General features: G+C 37.4%; 1 protein-coding gene across 3 annotated transcripts; it reads right to left on the bottom strand.

The window, feature by feature from the left end:
* Positions 1 to 253: 253 nt before the first annotated feature.
* On the bottom strand, positions 254 to 14,722 carry MANEA (mannosidase endo-alpha). Of its 3 annotated transcripts, none has more exons than XM_083350783.1 (6): positions 14,549 to 14,692; positions 13,912 to 14,053; positions 8,451 to 9,034; positions 6,726 to 6,835; positions 4,496 to 4,572; positions 254 to 2,229 (listed from the first exon to the last, which is right to left on the bottom strand). In XM_083350783.1, exons 3-6 carry the CDS (start codon positions 8,992 to 8,994, stop codon positions 1,593 to 1,595), a joined length of 1,368 nt encoding a protein of 455 aa, XP_083206909.1. In that variant the 5' UTR covers positions 8,995 to 9,034; positions 13,912 to 14,053; positions 14,549 to 14,692; the 3' UTR covers positions 254 to 1,592. The 3 variants fall into 3 exon arrangements, with proteins under 3 accessions (XP_083206909.1, XP_083206910.1, XP_083206911.1); XM_083350784.1 differs by lacking the exon at positions 14,549 to 14,692 and adding an exon at positions 14,243 to 14,504; XM_083350785.1 differs by lacking the exon at positions 13,912 to 14,053 and having other exon boundaries at positions 14,549 to 14,722.
* Between the last annotated feature and the right edge of the window lie 402 nt (positions 14,723 to 15,124).

Below are 15,124 nucleotides of genomic sequence, written 5' to 3'. Positions count from 1 at the left end.
TAAAGACCCATTTATTTGAACAAGCTGGCCTGGCCTGATGGGGGAGTTATTTAGGGTTTTAATATTTATATATATATTTTCTATTGTTTTTACTGTGGGCAATAATTTAATTCTTTTTTAACTTTTGTATTTTTGTAGTTTTATGATATGCCCTGTTCACCGCCCTGAGTCCTTCGGGAGAAGGGCGGTATAAAAATTTAATAAACCATAAACCATTATATTAGTGATGGGATTTCAAGAGATGCACCTGCATTATTCTTTAACTAAAAGCACAGGGTATGGTTTAGTGTAGATGTTTCTTTGCAAAGTTCTCAGGCACCTGGAAAAACATATTTCTCAGCAGAAATAGCTTCCACTGCAGCAGACATTTTTGTGGCCAGGAAAATAAGGAAAATGAAAAAGGCGCAGCAGTTAGAATGCTGCAGTAAAAAAAATGTCTGGGGTCATTCTGAGCTTGTTCTGAGAACTAAGCTATTTTGTTAGACCATTTTCTTAAAACAAAAAACCAAAAACCCCATAACAAAACATTCTGATGGTTGAGATAGAACTAAACATGGCTTTTAAGCTCTTCCTATTAGGAATAGCTTTTTCCATTAAAGTCCAGGTCAGACTATCCTATAAATAAATTAAATGACACTTTAGAATTTCCCAGTGTTTCAATTTTAGTTGGTAATTGCTTTAATTCCCCCTTTCCTCATTATTTCTTTTTTTTTTGGGGGGGGGGAATTTAAAGTTGTTCCCTAATTTTACTTGTAGTGATTCACATAAAAAGTGGGTGGCAATTTACCACTTTTTAGAAATAGCTAAACTGAAACTATTACTGCCTAGGAATATTATGAAAAATTTCATATCCTTCACTAATTTTAATAAAGTAAAAGCAAATAAAAGGTTTTTCATTTCTGAAAAGCACACCAAATATAATAACATGGAATTTATTACCAGTTCCAGCTATTCACATGGAGATTAAACAAGAACTGCACAGGATCCCAACATTGTGCTCTTACATAGCACTAATTAATTTTAAGTGGTTCTTGAACTAAAAAAAGTTACCAGAGAATTCCTTTCTTTACAGTATCACGCATCATATACAAATTAATCTTCAATAGACTTGGATAAATATCTTTGTACATGGTTGTTGCAAGCTTCTGATCCAAGGACCGGGTGTGAGTACCAACTTTGCTTGAAGTTATTTCTCAACTTCAAATTGTATTTGAAATGGGTTCTAAGCTTGTTTTGCTTTGAGAGAGTTTTTCCCCCTCCAAAAATTGGAAAAAAATCAGCTGCATGCAAGTATCTTAGGTAACTATTTTAATTGCAGCCAGTTCTGAATTTAGCTCTTTAACAGTCTGTTTGTACCACCACTCAAATACTCTGGAAACAGTGCTTCTAATACAGAATAATATATACAGTATTAAGCATGGCCAACACAGTCTTCATATAGTAAAGTAACCGAAGGGATAATATTGCTTGTTGTTACCTTTGTTCCTTAAAGTGAAAACTTTCTAGTAGAAATAGTCTGACTGCTTCCTCATAACATCTTCTCAATCTACCAATGATAGATTCAACGTAGAATTCTCAACCACAATAGCAACTCAGGTGAGCCACTGTTCCTTTTCTTTGCTATATTTTTCAGACCACTTGTGAGTAAGTTCCAGATAGATGTTTGGTTTATGAGGCTGATAATCCAGATAAGTTGCCCCATCAGTCTTTTTAGGAATGGCCTTTTCAATCTGAGTCCCTTCGTGCCATTCATTGAAAGAGGTGATGGAAATGATTTCAGGTCGTACTAGAAGCGCAGCACTGAATGCCGTCTCGTAATATTTCCCGTTGACACGATTGCGGGTGTTGTGATTGTTCCATGGTCGGATGCTGGTATCTATGTACCCGGGGCCCACACTTGGAATAAACATTAAGTTTTTTATGTCACAGAAAGCTTTCAAACTGGGCCAATTATGATGGCTTGAACCATAAGAGAAACCATTTGTGGCAAAATAGGTGTAAATCCCATCAAAGCCACTTCGATGAATTTCATGTTTATGTTTTTCTTCTACAAGAAGGGCAATGAATAAGCTGTCATAGGGTGTATTACGTATACTTTGAGATCCTGATACCGTGAGCAGATTTGCCCACATTTCTGGGATTGTGATGTAAGAATCATAAACATAGAACATGGGAAGAGTTCTACCTGTACTGACTTTATGTCTGTAAAAAGCTGGATGGCCTCCATATCTAAAAGCAAACAAGCAAAAAAAAAAAGAAAGAAAGTTAATGTTCCATATATACTTCTAATAATTTTAAAAATTACTCTTCCTGCCTCTCAAGTATATTTCATTTCAAATGTCATTACTAGCATTACGTAGGTCTTTAAACACAATTAACTGCAACTCAGCAAAACAAATTTAATAAATGTAGCCTTATTAGGAAGATAAAATTACTAAATTGCTCTGCTTGCAATCCCCTATTTGTTTGCTGCATGACACAGTAACAAAAATGACAACAACGATATTAAAATAGTGTGAATTTGAACAAAAAGAATGGGAGTTCAGGTTTTTTTTTCTTACAATATATCCCCAAATCCCCCCACCCCACACCCGCCCACTTCCCCCACTTCCCAGAGCTAAATACAGGATTATAGTTACAATAATCATATTCTAAATAAAAATTATGCATAATATACAATTAACCAAATTCATAATGTGCTTTAACTCCCCTTTAACATAACTACAAACAAAGTACCAATAACAATATCCCACTAAAATCTACTCATAAGCTAAATGGAACTTTTTAGTCCCATATTTGTTCTGAATATAATTTATCCATCTCCTCCAAACTGAAATATCTTTCCTGTGAATGATCTTTCAAATAAGCAGAAATCTTAGACATTTCTGCAAGATTCGAAACTTTAAACACCCATTCTTCTATAGTAGGCAAACTATCCTTCTTCCAATATTGTCCCACCAGTAACTGTGCTGCTGTTATCATATTCAACATCAAATTAGTTTCTTTAACATCACAATCTACACAATACCCAATAAAAACAATTGCGGAGAAAACTTTCTTTCTCTTAAAAATCTTTTGAATGTTCCACCAAATTTTGATCCAAAAAGCTTTTATATTTCTACAAGTCCACCACATGTGAAAATAGGTAGCTTCTAAACTACCACATCTCCAACATTTAGACTGTAAATTATGATACATGTTGGACAACTTCTTGGGATCCAGATGCCATCTATAAAACATTTTATAAAAATTTTCTCTTAAGTTTTGAGCCTGAATAAATTTAACATTTCTGACCCAAATTATCTCCCAGGTGTCCAACGAAATTGGTTCCTGAATATTTTGTGCCCACTTTATCATACAATCTTTAACCAATTCCGTTTCCGAATCCAATTCAATTAAAGCATTATATATCCTCTTTATATGTGCACAATTTAAATCTCTAATTTGTTTTACTAAATTTTGATCTATAATTGTGATGCCAACCTTTTGATCTGACTTCCACCTAGCTTTCAATTGGGTATATTGAAACCAAGAGTAACTTATGTTTTCTTGTCTTAACTCCTCTAATGATTTAAGTTGCCAAACATTCCCTTGCAATCTAAGTAGTTCCTTATAAGAAACCGTATCCATACTCACTCCCATAGATACGCCCTCTATCGCGTGTCCAGGAATTCCCCAAATCGGTATTTTATAATTTAACTTATAATAATACTTTTTCCAGACACGCAATAAAGCACTTCTAAGAATATGGGATTTAAAAGCCCTGTCCACCTTCTTATCATAAAGCAAATATGCATGCCATCCATATACCAAATCCCATCCCTCAAGATGAAGTATTCTCTTGTTAGTTAAATTAAGCCAATCACTAACCCAGGTCAAGGCAACCACATCATAGTACAATTTCAAATTCGGCGCCTTGAGTCCCCCTCTTTCCCTGGCATCTTGTAAAATCTTAAATTTAACTCTTGATTTTTTCCCCGCCCAAATAAATGTATTAATACCCTTCTGCTATTGATCAAGGTTGGCATCATTTTTCAATATAGGTATCATTTGAAACAAAAAGAGAAACTTTGGTAGAACATTCATTTTAACAACTGCAATTCTTCCCAGTAATGATAATTGTAATTTTTTCCAATTATTTAAGTCCCTTTGTACCTTCAACCATAGTATTTCACAATTATTCTTATACAATTTTACATTTGAAGCTGCAATATATACTCCTAAATATTTAACCTTTTTCACTATTTCGAAACCTGTTAATTTAGATAACATATCCCTTTCACTCATAGATAAGTTCTTAGATAATATCTTAGTCTTATTACTATTCACCTTGAACCCAGAAACCTTACCATGCTGGGGAGTTCAGGTTATATTAATGAGAACTGTGTTTACTGACAAGGAGTCAATGTTCAAATTGATAAACCACCATGAAACATATAGATGAGACAGAGTAAAATTATCATACTGATATTCAAATATTGCACCAAGTTCTTACTTGTCTATAATATACTTGACATTGCTGTACATGCTACGATCATCTCTGTCTTTATATGGCTCAATATGGAAAGTGACCTGAAACATAAAAATGATTTTTTTTTGTTAAAAAAATGGAATGTCTCAAAAGAGCAAAGAATCTTGAAGTCAGTAATCTGTATCCTCCCTTCTATTTCTGAAGAATAGAAATTTTATTTGCTATTTGCATGTAGTAGAAAAAGAAGGGAGAAGAAGGGGGGAAAACTAAAGGGAGAGAAACTTTTAGTTCTTTACATGGGAACTGAGTTTGTCCTGTTCTCACCCAGCACAGATTGATTAGAAAATGGAAAGCATAGCCATTTGATACAAACACAGAATAAAATATCAATTAATTTTTTGCTTTATATTTTGCAGCCATTATTAACTAAACCAGGACAAACAGCTGGCAGATGACACCCAACAGAAAGTTAATAGCTCTTTAGTATTAAAATTATGTTTTCCTCTGCTGAAAAATCACCTAAAGACAATGCTATAATGTTTTAAATTTGCCCACAGAAAGAGAAAATATAAGCGCATTGCCAACTCCAATCTGAACAACAAATTTAAATGTGCCAACAGTGAAAAGGGAAATGTGGCTGGAATTTCAAATGATCAAGAATCTCACTGTCATTGCCATTTATGATTCATTCTTCAGGCATAACTGCCCAATAGCTTCAAAGCCTTGTGCAAAACTGTTGCGGCACTGAGTCACCTAATATTAAATTCACTAGATGATTATTTTATCAGAGAAACAGCAATTCAAGAAGTTAATGTGTCCAGGAAAAAAAATGAATTGATTTGCAAGAAATGCTTAAATTATTAAATGTTCAGTTTTAATTAGTGCTGGGATCAATTTTAGAGTTTGGGCAGTTCAAATTATTAAATTTTCCAGTTCAGCAATTTATACCTGAGTATGTAATTGGATTTACCTTATTAGCAAATAATTTCCCCCAACACATTTGCCCTGCCTCCCTAATCAACCTTATCCTTGAAAGGAAGAGATACTTGGCAATAATGACAACTCACTACTAAAGAAGCTATGTTAACTATTTCTTCACACAATTTCTAGCCATCAAACATGTAATTTATCTTTTACTCAGAATCTGGGACAGAACAGTTTCGTCTCCAATTAAATAATTTAAATAATATTTTAATAATCTAATTATGCTTAGATTTAAGGAATCTTAAGATTCCTCAAACAAATGCAAACATTTTTTAATTTTTGCATTTTTTTTAAAGGCAGTCATTATTTTAGTTTTGCTTGAGGACAATTCTTTTATTTTCAAAAGAATTAGAAGGCACTGTTCCTAAGGCCAAATTTTGGGATGGAAAAAGTTTATGTATTTTAATTTTATTTTATAATATGGATTAGAAAATAGAAATCTGTCTCACACCAAGCCAGGTCATTGGCTTACCTAACACAATACACTCTGGGGTGAATGGTAGCAAATCTTCAGGATATACTGGGGATGTTTGATTCAAAACATGTATCACAAGCCCAATTTCAATAGGAAATTCTAACATAATATTTTTAGAATATTTATAGAAAGTATAATAAACTATACTTTTATGTAACAAGGCACAAAAAATGTGTGTTCAGTTTGTAGCATACCACTGGAATCTTGTGTATATATTATTCATTTATGAAATTTACAGATTGCCCCAATCTGTACAACTCTGGGTATCTTATAGGATACAAGAATAAAACAATAAAGATGCAGATATAAACCAAAAACAAATCTGGAGAAAAAGAGCAGTCATTTAAGTAATCAAACCAAAGGGTTATAAGTTGCACCACAACTCGAAAACAAGTTAAGTGTACATCTGTATTTATCTGAGGATGTTTGCTTTAAATTAAAGGTGGGGGTTAATTCTGAGAAGAACACTTACAACTGCTTCAAGTAGCTTTCTAACTAGACTGGAACAAAACTAAAATTCATTTAATAGATAGGACTGTCTCACAATCAGTCTGAAAATATTTAATTTACGGAAGGTAACAACATCGCATTTGGCCAACAGTCCTTTGCTGAAGTAAATTATTGATATATGATAATAGTAATAATAATATGACTGAGAACTAGTCCAATTGAGTTCAATAGAATTTACTCTGAGAGAAATGAATATATCAACACATTTTGTTTCTATAACAATGCTATTTTATTCAACTCATTAAAACTAGTTTCTACAAATCTGAAATTTCCAAAATTTCCAACCTTTAATTTATACTTGTGTGCAATATCCAAAATTATAGGCACAAGGCCATCAGTGGGCTCTCCATTTTCATCAGCCATAACAGGTGGGTACCAGGAAAGAGCCAATACCCCTAAAAAATAAAACATTTATTATTATTATTATTATTATTATTATTATTATTATTATTATTATTATTATTATTATTTTATTCATTAAACATGAACCTCACTCAACTGAACATTTAAACTGACTGACACTAATGGTTGACACGGGTTGCTGCCAGCATCCTAGGTATCAACCAGGTATCTCCTTAAAATGTAAGATGTTCCAAGTAGCGCAGTTGTTGTTCTTCTTGTTGTTGTTACTATTATTAATTTGAATTGAAACCCTCTGAATATTTTTTAAATCTCACACAATGAATAGTTTGCACTTACGACTGGCCCCCAAAGTTTGCACCACTGCGGCATCCAATGGTTACGATTTATGATTTTTCCTATCGTCCTTCTGCAAGCCCTGTCAATGGGGAAGCTTCCACCGGAAGTCAGAAGTCACAGTCATGTGAAGCCCCCATTTTATGACCAACAGTGATTTGCTTCATAATGGTAATTGGGGGACTATTGGAACTGCTCTTGCTAACTATCAAATGTTTTACTTTATGACTGCATAATTTAGCAAAAAAAAAAATCCGGTCCCAATTAATGTTATTAAATGAGAATTACCAATACTAAAACAAGTGAAATACAATAATAAAGAGCAAAATAAATAAATAAATGAATACACAAAAAGATGGTAAGACCGAGACATTGGACAGTAAAGTAGTGAAGGGGTTTCACTCTATTTTGTTAAACCCTGAGTGAAGAACCAGGTCTTCAAGGCTGTTCAAAACACCAGCATTGAGTGGAGGACCTCTGGATCTTGGGCGAACATCACTCTAGAAGGAAGACACTGGTGCAGAAAGCATGCTTCCTGGGTCCTAACCGATGGCATTGTTTAACTGAAGGAGCCTGGAGCAGATCAATCCTGGTGAAACTAGCCAGGTAGATTCTATGGGAGGCAGGCAGTCCCTCAAGAAATCAAATTCTACACCAGGGGTTGCCAACCTCCAATCCATGGGCCGGGCCATGCAAACAAGCGAAGCCCCATCCACAGGATGTAGGCAGCACAGAAAACAACACCCCACTGGCTCATGGAAAAAACTCTCTCCATGGAACTGGTTCCTGGTGCCCAAAAGTTGGGAGCCACTGCTCTACGCCAGGGGCCCCCAACCTTGGCAACTTTAAGACTTGTGGACTTAATTCCCAGAATTCCCCAGCCAGCTATGAAGTCCACAGGTCTTAAAGTTGCCAAGGTTGGGGACCCTTGCTCTACGCCATGTAGTGAAGTTACCAGCAACTTGAATGCAAGCTCACAATCCATAGCAGCTCACAAAGCAGAGGTGATACTGAGGTATTATTCACAAAGCTGAAGTGTTACTGAGGTATGTCCATTATTGCTCCCACCACTGCATAAAACAAGCAAGCAAGCTTTAGGGGAGTTTTCTGAGAATGAAGAAGGGAAATGAAAAAAGCTGCAGAAGGTGACTAAATTGGTCAGAAGATGACTAAACTCCCTGGAAGGATGAGGTGGAGACTGCAAGGCTGCGAGAGGAGGTTGAAAGCAAGCAAGCAAAAAGGAAGCAAAGACAGACATGAGGTTTTTTTTGGGGGGGGGGGGTGAGGGTAGGGGAAAAGAGATGGAATACTTACCAATGGATGCTAATCTCATTTGCTTCATGTGAGCTTCTATGACAGACGGATCTCTAGAGCTATAAGGTCCAAGTTCTGGGTAGAAGCTTGACCCAATGTCTTCTGGAGGATTGTGCCTGCCTTTTGGATAACCACTTGCAATTTTTGGATCCCAATGAGTCAGTAATGGGTGGTTCCAATGAATATATTTTCCATCAAATTGTGGAGTCCCATACCAGCTGTAGTAAAATACATGGAAGTTATAATTTGGAGGAGGTAGCTCTTCCATTTTTCTTATAGAAGTTGTAGATGTTTTGAGATTCACCGGTAGAGGGTGAACACTTTTGGTCCGCGTGAAGCTGTCTTCTTTTGATCCCTTATGCAGACTGAACTTCTTTTTTAAATGTGTGCTCTGTTGCTGAAAATCTGGTAATAGGCCAAGACCAAATGGATCTCCAAACCCAACTCTTTCTGGTCTCAGAGTTTTCAGTGCCATCATTATGGAGCAAATAAATAAAATAAAAAGCAGCAAAATGATGCATGTTCTCCTGCGAAATCTTGCCATGATATCATGGTAATTCAGGACACCGGTAGGAAGCGTCCAGCTGCTTGTAAACAAGAAAAAAACATGACCATAGAGCTTTAAATTTTGCAACCAACTAAAACAAATTCACAGAAACATGGTAGAATTATTTAATATTTATATATGACCTAAAATTTCCTAAGCTCTGAATTACATCTTAACATAGGAAAAATTGAACTGATTTATTTTGAGCCTAAGGTCATCTAGATCAATACTATCAGTATTGATCAAAGCACTCCAGTTCACTTTTTCATGTTATGATCCATTAATTCCATCAAAAAAAAATATCAGAGTCTTCCCCAACCCCATGATAGAAGAAAAAATAATACTTTTTGTTAGGAAGACATTAATATTACAGATGCAGCATATTGAGTTTAATTATCTAATTATTCCTTCCAACTCTGTTTTATAATTTGGGGATATTAAGAAATTGCTACGTGGGATATTTTTACTGTTGACTTTAAAACATAAACTAAAATAATAATTCCATTAGAAGTGGAAAGGCAAAGCAAAAAGAAGTTAAGGAGGAGCTGACCTAGGGAGATATTTGTTGTTTTGCCAAAAAAAAAAAAAGCATTAAGGATGGAAAACAACAAGACAAGTGGTGCTTCTAGCTGTTGCTTGCAAAGAAGCTAATAATACAGAAAGAACACAATAGGGGCTTAGGGTTGCAAATAGAAAGATTGAGATAGTGATGTTCAGACAACAGCAGAGGAGCAATGGAGTAAAGCTCTTCCTCACTTTATCAGTCTCCATCCCTGGTCAGTCAGTCAGTCTTTCCTTGTTTCTTGCAGCTGCTTGCAAAGCAGTTCTAACAACTGTTCAAACAAGCATGTGAAAGGAACTAGAAGCTGTCACCTGAAATTGGAAGAGCTCAAAGCCCTTCTCAAGCCTGAATAATTGGGAAATGCTTCCCACTGTTGAGAGGTGTATGCACTATCTCATCTACTTAAACAGTATCCCAGGGTACCTGAAAATGTCTCAGACTGATCTGCTAGGATGGGGTAATGAGGAGATCAGAGGCAAGGAAGTGCAGAAGTACAAAATTCAGTGTTGTACATTTTCAGTGCAAGCCCCGCTCCCTTTGTTTATGTGTCATGAAAGCCAGTGATCTTGTGGCACAATGCAACAATGTTTCTTTCATTATTCACCCGTCTAGGATCTTCTGCACATAAAGCGGCTGTTCTAATATTGAGACAAGGAACCCTTTATTTTTAAAAGATAAAACAGTCCCAACCTAGGACAATGTCTAACAGGTTGAAAGAAAAAGAAAAGAGAATAAGAAAAGAACACAAAAGTGAAAACAGGCACGGTTCTTCATTGGCTAATGAAAGAAGGCAGGGTTGTCTTCTGTTTGCCATGTTCTCAATTCCTGGCAAATAGATGGGGAAGAAATGGAGGTAGTGACAGATTTTATTTTCCTGGGCTCCAAGATCACCGCAGACAGGGACTGCAGCCAAGAAATTAAAAGACGCTTGCTCCTGGGGACGAAAGCCATGGCAAATCTAGACAGCACACTAAAAAGCAGAGACATCACCCTGCCAACAAAACTGTGTATAGTCAAGGCTATGGTCTTCCCAGTTGCAATGTATGGCTGTGAAAGCTGGATCATAAGAAAGGCTGAGCGCCAAAGAATTGAGGCCAATGAACTATGGTGCCGGAGAAGACTCCTTGGGCTGCAAGGCGATCAGTCCTAGAGGAGATCAACCCTGACTGCTCTTTAGAAAGCCAAATCCTGAAGTTGAAACTCAAATACTTTGGCCATCTAATGAGAAGGAAGGACTCACTGGAGAAGAGCCTAACGCTGGGAAAGATTGAAGGTAATAGAAAAAGGGGACGACAGAGAATGAGGTGGCTGAAGCAGTAGGCGTGAGCTTAAAGGGACCCCAGAAGATGGTAGAGGACAGGAAGGCCTGGAGGAACGTTGTCCATGGGGTCGCGAGGGGTTGGACACGACTTCTGTACTACACTTTTGGAACTTAATAAAGCACAAGTTATAGGCAGATTTGCTGACTTCTAGCCTTTCTGAAACTGAATGGTAGATCACTAGGGATTGATCATTAAATGTTTATGTTTTGAACATCCATCACCTGTCTCCAGTTATTTCTCTTCATCCCATAAGATCCAACAGAGTGGGCATGGTTTGGGTGCGCTGTATGAAAACGTGCCATCTAAGAGGACCCAGAAGGTATATGTCTGGCCCTGCAAGCCTTTCATAAAGCTTTGAAAAACTGGCTTGTCTTCCAGGCCTTAGGCCAGGGTCTTAGATGAGCTCATTCTTTAAAGGTTAAGAGAATGATCGATTGTGGTTGGCTTAGGCATGTTATGTTTTGCATTTGATTTCTGGCTTTCATTTGTTTGCTTGTTTGTAACTCGTTAGGCATCCAGAGTTGGAATTACTAGTTGGGTAGCAATATAAACTGGGTGGATAGGCAACTGTATGGAAATTCTTCATAGCAACCCTGTGTTTTGGACTGAGAGAGGGCCTGGCTCATGCCTTTCATGCTAAAGCAGGACTAGAGCTCACTATCACTTGATTTCTAGGCCAACAGCTTAACCACTACATCAAACTGATTTTCAAGGGTAGTTTTATATATGTTGCAATAGTGCAAATGGGAGGTGATGAAAGCATGAAGGCTTACGAGCAGGCAGTCCTGATTAAGGGAAGTTAAGGAACTGGCACACAAACTGGATTTGGTCAAATGCCCTCCTGGCTATGGCCATGTACTCTTCCAACAGGAGCTGAGACTCCAAGAGAAACCCCAAATTATGCACTAATTCTGTCCTGGAGAGTGATAATATATAAAGAATTTTAAGGACAATTTCTTCAGTTGGTTTGCTTCTGTAAATCAACATTGTTCAGAATTCTGATTTTTGTTTAAATGTAACACTATAATGATTGTTTACAGTATTAAAACTTATTCAACTGTAAAATAATTTGATCATTAAGCAACATAAATCAAAGTTTCAAATCTGTTGTTTCTTTTTTTTCCTTCCAAATTACTATTTCACTGAGATTCAATGTTTTATGTATTTTTATGATAGTTACATTATTTTAAAGGTGTAATAAATAGTGTGGAAAAATATAAAACATAATGGACTGAATGTTGAGAAAAAAGACAATAACGTATTCTCCACACAGAATAAGCAACATCAGTGATGTTAGATTTACATCTAAATATAATCTATTATCATGGAGAACATGAAATATTTGTCACAAAGGTACATACCCCACAAAGAAAGGCAGGACACAACTCATTGAACTTTGACAATTTTACCTCTGCTAAAAGCCAGGAGAAATTAGATTAGATAAAGAGAAGTTGAATGTTTTCTGTTTGTACCTTCTAAGCTAGTAAAAACACAGGAGGATGGAGAAATAAGAGTTGTTATGGATGTTCAAAGCATAAACATTTAATGATCAATCCCTAGTGGTCTACCATTCAGTTTCAGGAAGGCTAGAAGTCAGCAAATCTGCCTATAACTTGTGCTTTATTAAGTTCCAAAAGTATGTAGTACAGTAGTCACAGTGACAAAATTGAAGCTAATGTTGGGCCTCATTAACAGAATATCAGGTTTTCTTCATTTAATGCATTTATTCTCCATGTTCATCCAAAGCAGGTTTACAATATGTTACAAGGATCGCAATATAAGGTCTTACTTTCGAGATGATTACAGATCTCCCAATTCCCAGGCAACATAGACAACAAAAATGTAACTAAGGAAGTGAATGCAATACGTATGTAGAACATTAAAAAATGATAAATTTGAATATGTAGAAAAACAAGATTAACTCTTGAGATCTTCCACTAACATTATAGCTTTCATCAGCAGAAAATGAAAGATAATTCTTCTGCTTCAAAGGATTGAGGGAAGCAATGTTATGCTCAAGAAAAATACTGGAAGAGTAACTTTATGCAATAATACAAATTCAAACAGATATTTTAGATACATCAAATTTATGTATCGTATATATAAATGTTGGATCCTGCAACATTTTAGATATGATATAAAATGTTATTTTATCAGGTAAGCCTCGCTAGTGATATATTAAACTCATCTAAGATATTATGCCTCAATGACCTTCTGCAACATGTACAATGTAATACCTAGCTAACATAATGAACATCTCTAAAATTTATGAACAGAAGTAAAATCTCATGTTGCTCTTAGCTGGCATGGCAACTGCAAGAAATAAAATGAATTAAACATTTCCTATCTTCCCACAGCCCCTGAGCTTGGCCTACCAATGTCTTAGCCAGGTGGGTATTCTGGAATAAGAACGGTGAAATCTTGATTGCTCCAGAATGAATACAAGATCCCAAGATTATAGTGCCTTGCAATTAGCTAATGGTTAAGGAATAAATTCTTTACCAAGAATGCCTACATTTTATTCATTGGTGTGATTAATTAAAATGATAATCTTCATTAGAATTGTATAGCATTTTGGATTCCAAGGCAAAATAGTGCTTTGAAGCTCAAAGGAGTATTCTCTACCACTTCTTAAAGCAGTTGTGTGTTGCGCTGAGGTCATGAGGCTGCAGCTGCCCCACAAATCCATGAAAATATGCCTGACATAAGGACTTGCAGATTGATGCTATTGTAAGCGAAGAACCTGTTATGGTGGCAAAAAATAAAGAAGTACTACAATATAAAATGTGCTAGAGAAGGTGCGTATCAGACTGATTCTATATGAATGTCCCTGTCTTTTCTGAAGCACCTTTTTGTCTTGAAATCTAAAATGTTGCATAGCCCTAATCTCTACCACACTTTTCCCATGTTCACGTTCACCAGACACATATCAAGTCTTTAAAAGGCCAGGAGATCTTTTGATACAAGGTTAGACATAATCACGGTTGGGTGCCAACAATGAATCGCGCTCTCATGTTTTGGGAAATTGACCTTGGCTGATCTTGAAAAGCACTCCTTCAAGTTCAGCTGCCTTTGGAAATGAGTCAGATGCGTTGCTCCTTATTAGCCGGTGAAAGGGAGACCACTAAGAAATCCCAGGCTATAGGACAGAACTGGAAGTCCAGAAGAATACCTAGGAAGAAGGTAAGGGCAAAAAAAAAAAGCCTTTCTTATGGAGAAATTCAGGAAGTCATCAAGAACAGAGCAGGATCTGAGAGACTTGATCTTCCCTCTCCAGATAACTCTGGCCCCAACACACACACACACACACACACACACAACACTGATATTCACGTAATCGCCCAAGCCGAGTAACCGATACCTGGCCTAATTATTTCTCGACACAGCCAACCCAAGGGCGCCTGTTTGCTGCTTTTAATAGCTCTGCACCCGACCGAGGAGCCCTTCACTCGAGATACCCGCAGGGGCTGCACAGGCGGAGGGTTGGGGCGCCCCCTCCCCGCAACGGATGGGCAGAGGGGGGATCTATCCTCCCCCGAGGACTCGCCGCCCCCTCCGGGTTATCCCTAGGCAAGCGGGCTAATGGGAAGACCGCAGGAGAGGAGGCGGCGGAGGCGGGATCCGCAGCAACAGGAACAAGCGCTACCCTTTTCGCCTTGCTACTCACCCGTCTGCAGAACCGGACTGAAAAGTTCAAGCAAGGATTCGAAAGAAGGGGAGGGGAGCGAATGAGGAGGAGGAGGAGGAGGAGGGATTTAAAATGGACCGATCGTGGGGGAAAGACAGGCTCAGGATCACCAGCCTCCTTTCGGAATTGGCTCCCCCTAGCTTGAGGTTGTCCTCTCCATCGGAGCATGCGCAGTTCCCACGGTAGAAGACACGTTGCCCTTAACTCCAGGAAAGCAGTAAAGTTACTCTGATCACGCCTCTCTTTCTGTGGCACAACCGAACTAGCTTTTAGGCTGTTTCTTCTCCGGAAGCGTTAGGACTCGGGTTGAGTTCTCCAGCGTGAGAATTCGATTTTCTCGCCAAGGGTTCGTTCGCGGGCATCTTGATAAAGAGTGCTGAGAAGTCCACTGTGGCTTTTTACCTCCATGGAAACGCGAAGATGTCATCTTCGCTGCTCATTGTTATCCATTCTTGCAGAGAAAAAACTCGCGAGCTGTGACATTCCGTACTTTTTATTCCTGGGCCGTGTGCGAGTCCACGTGTGTTGGACTTGGACTCCATTCTTAGCTTTTTA

This window comes from Vipera ursinii, assembly GCF_947247035.1.
Source record: "Vipera ursinii genome assembly, chromosome: 1".
Taxonomy (NCBI): domain Eukaryota; kingdom Metazoa; phylum Chordata; class Lepidosauria; order Squamata; family Viperidae; genus Vipera; species Vipera ursinii.
Note: the sequence above shows the minus strand (reverse complement) of the source record. Positions and strands in the feature narration are given on the sequence as shown.

Bases quoted from the DNA above. Each gene is read 5' to 3' on its own strand.
- MANEA (XM_083350785.1), bottom strand. From the start codon at position 8,994: ATGGCAAGATTTCGCAGGAGAACATGCATCATTTTGCTGCTTTTTATT. The intron at 6,836-8,450 runs GTAAGTATTCCA...TTTATTTTTTAG, and splicing joins AATGAGATTAGCATCCATTG to GGGTATTGGCTCTTTCCTGG. The intron at 4,573-6,725 runs GTTGGAAATTTT...TTTATGTTTCAG, and splicing joins CACACAAGTATAAATTAAAG to GTCACTTTCCATATTGAGCC.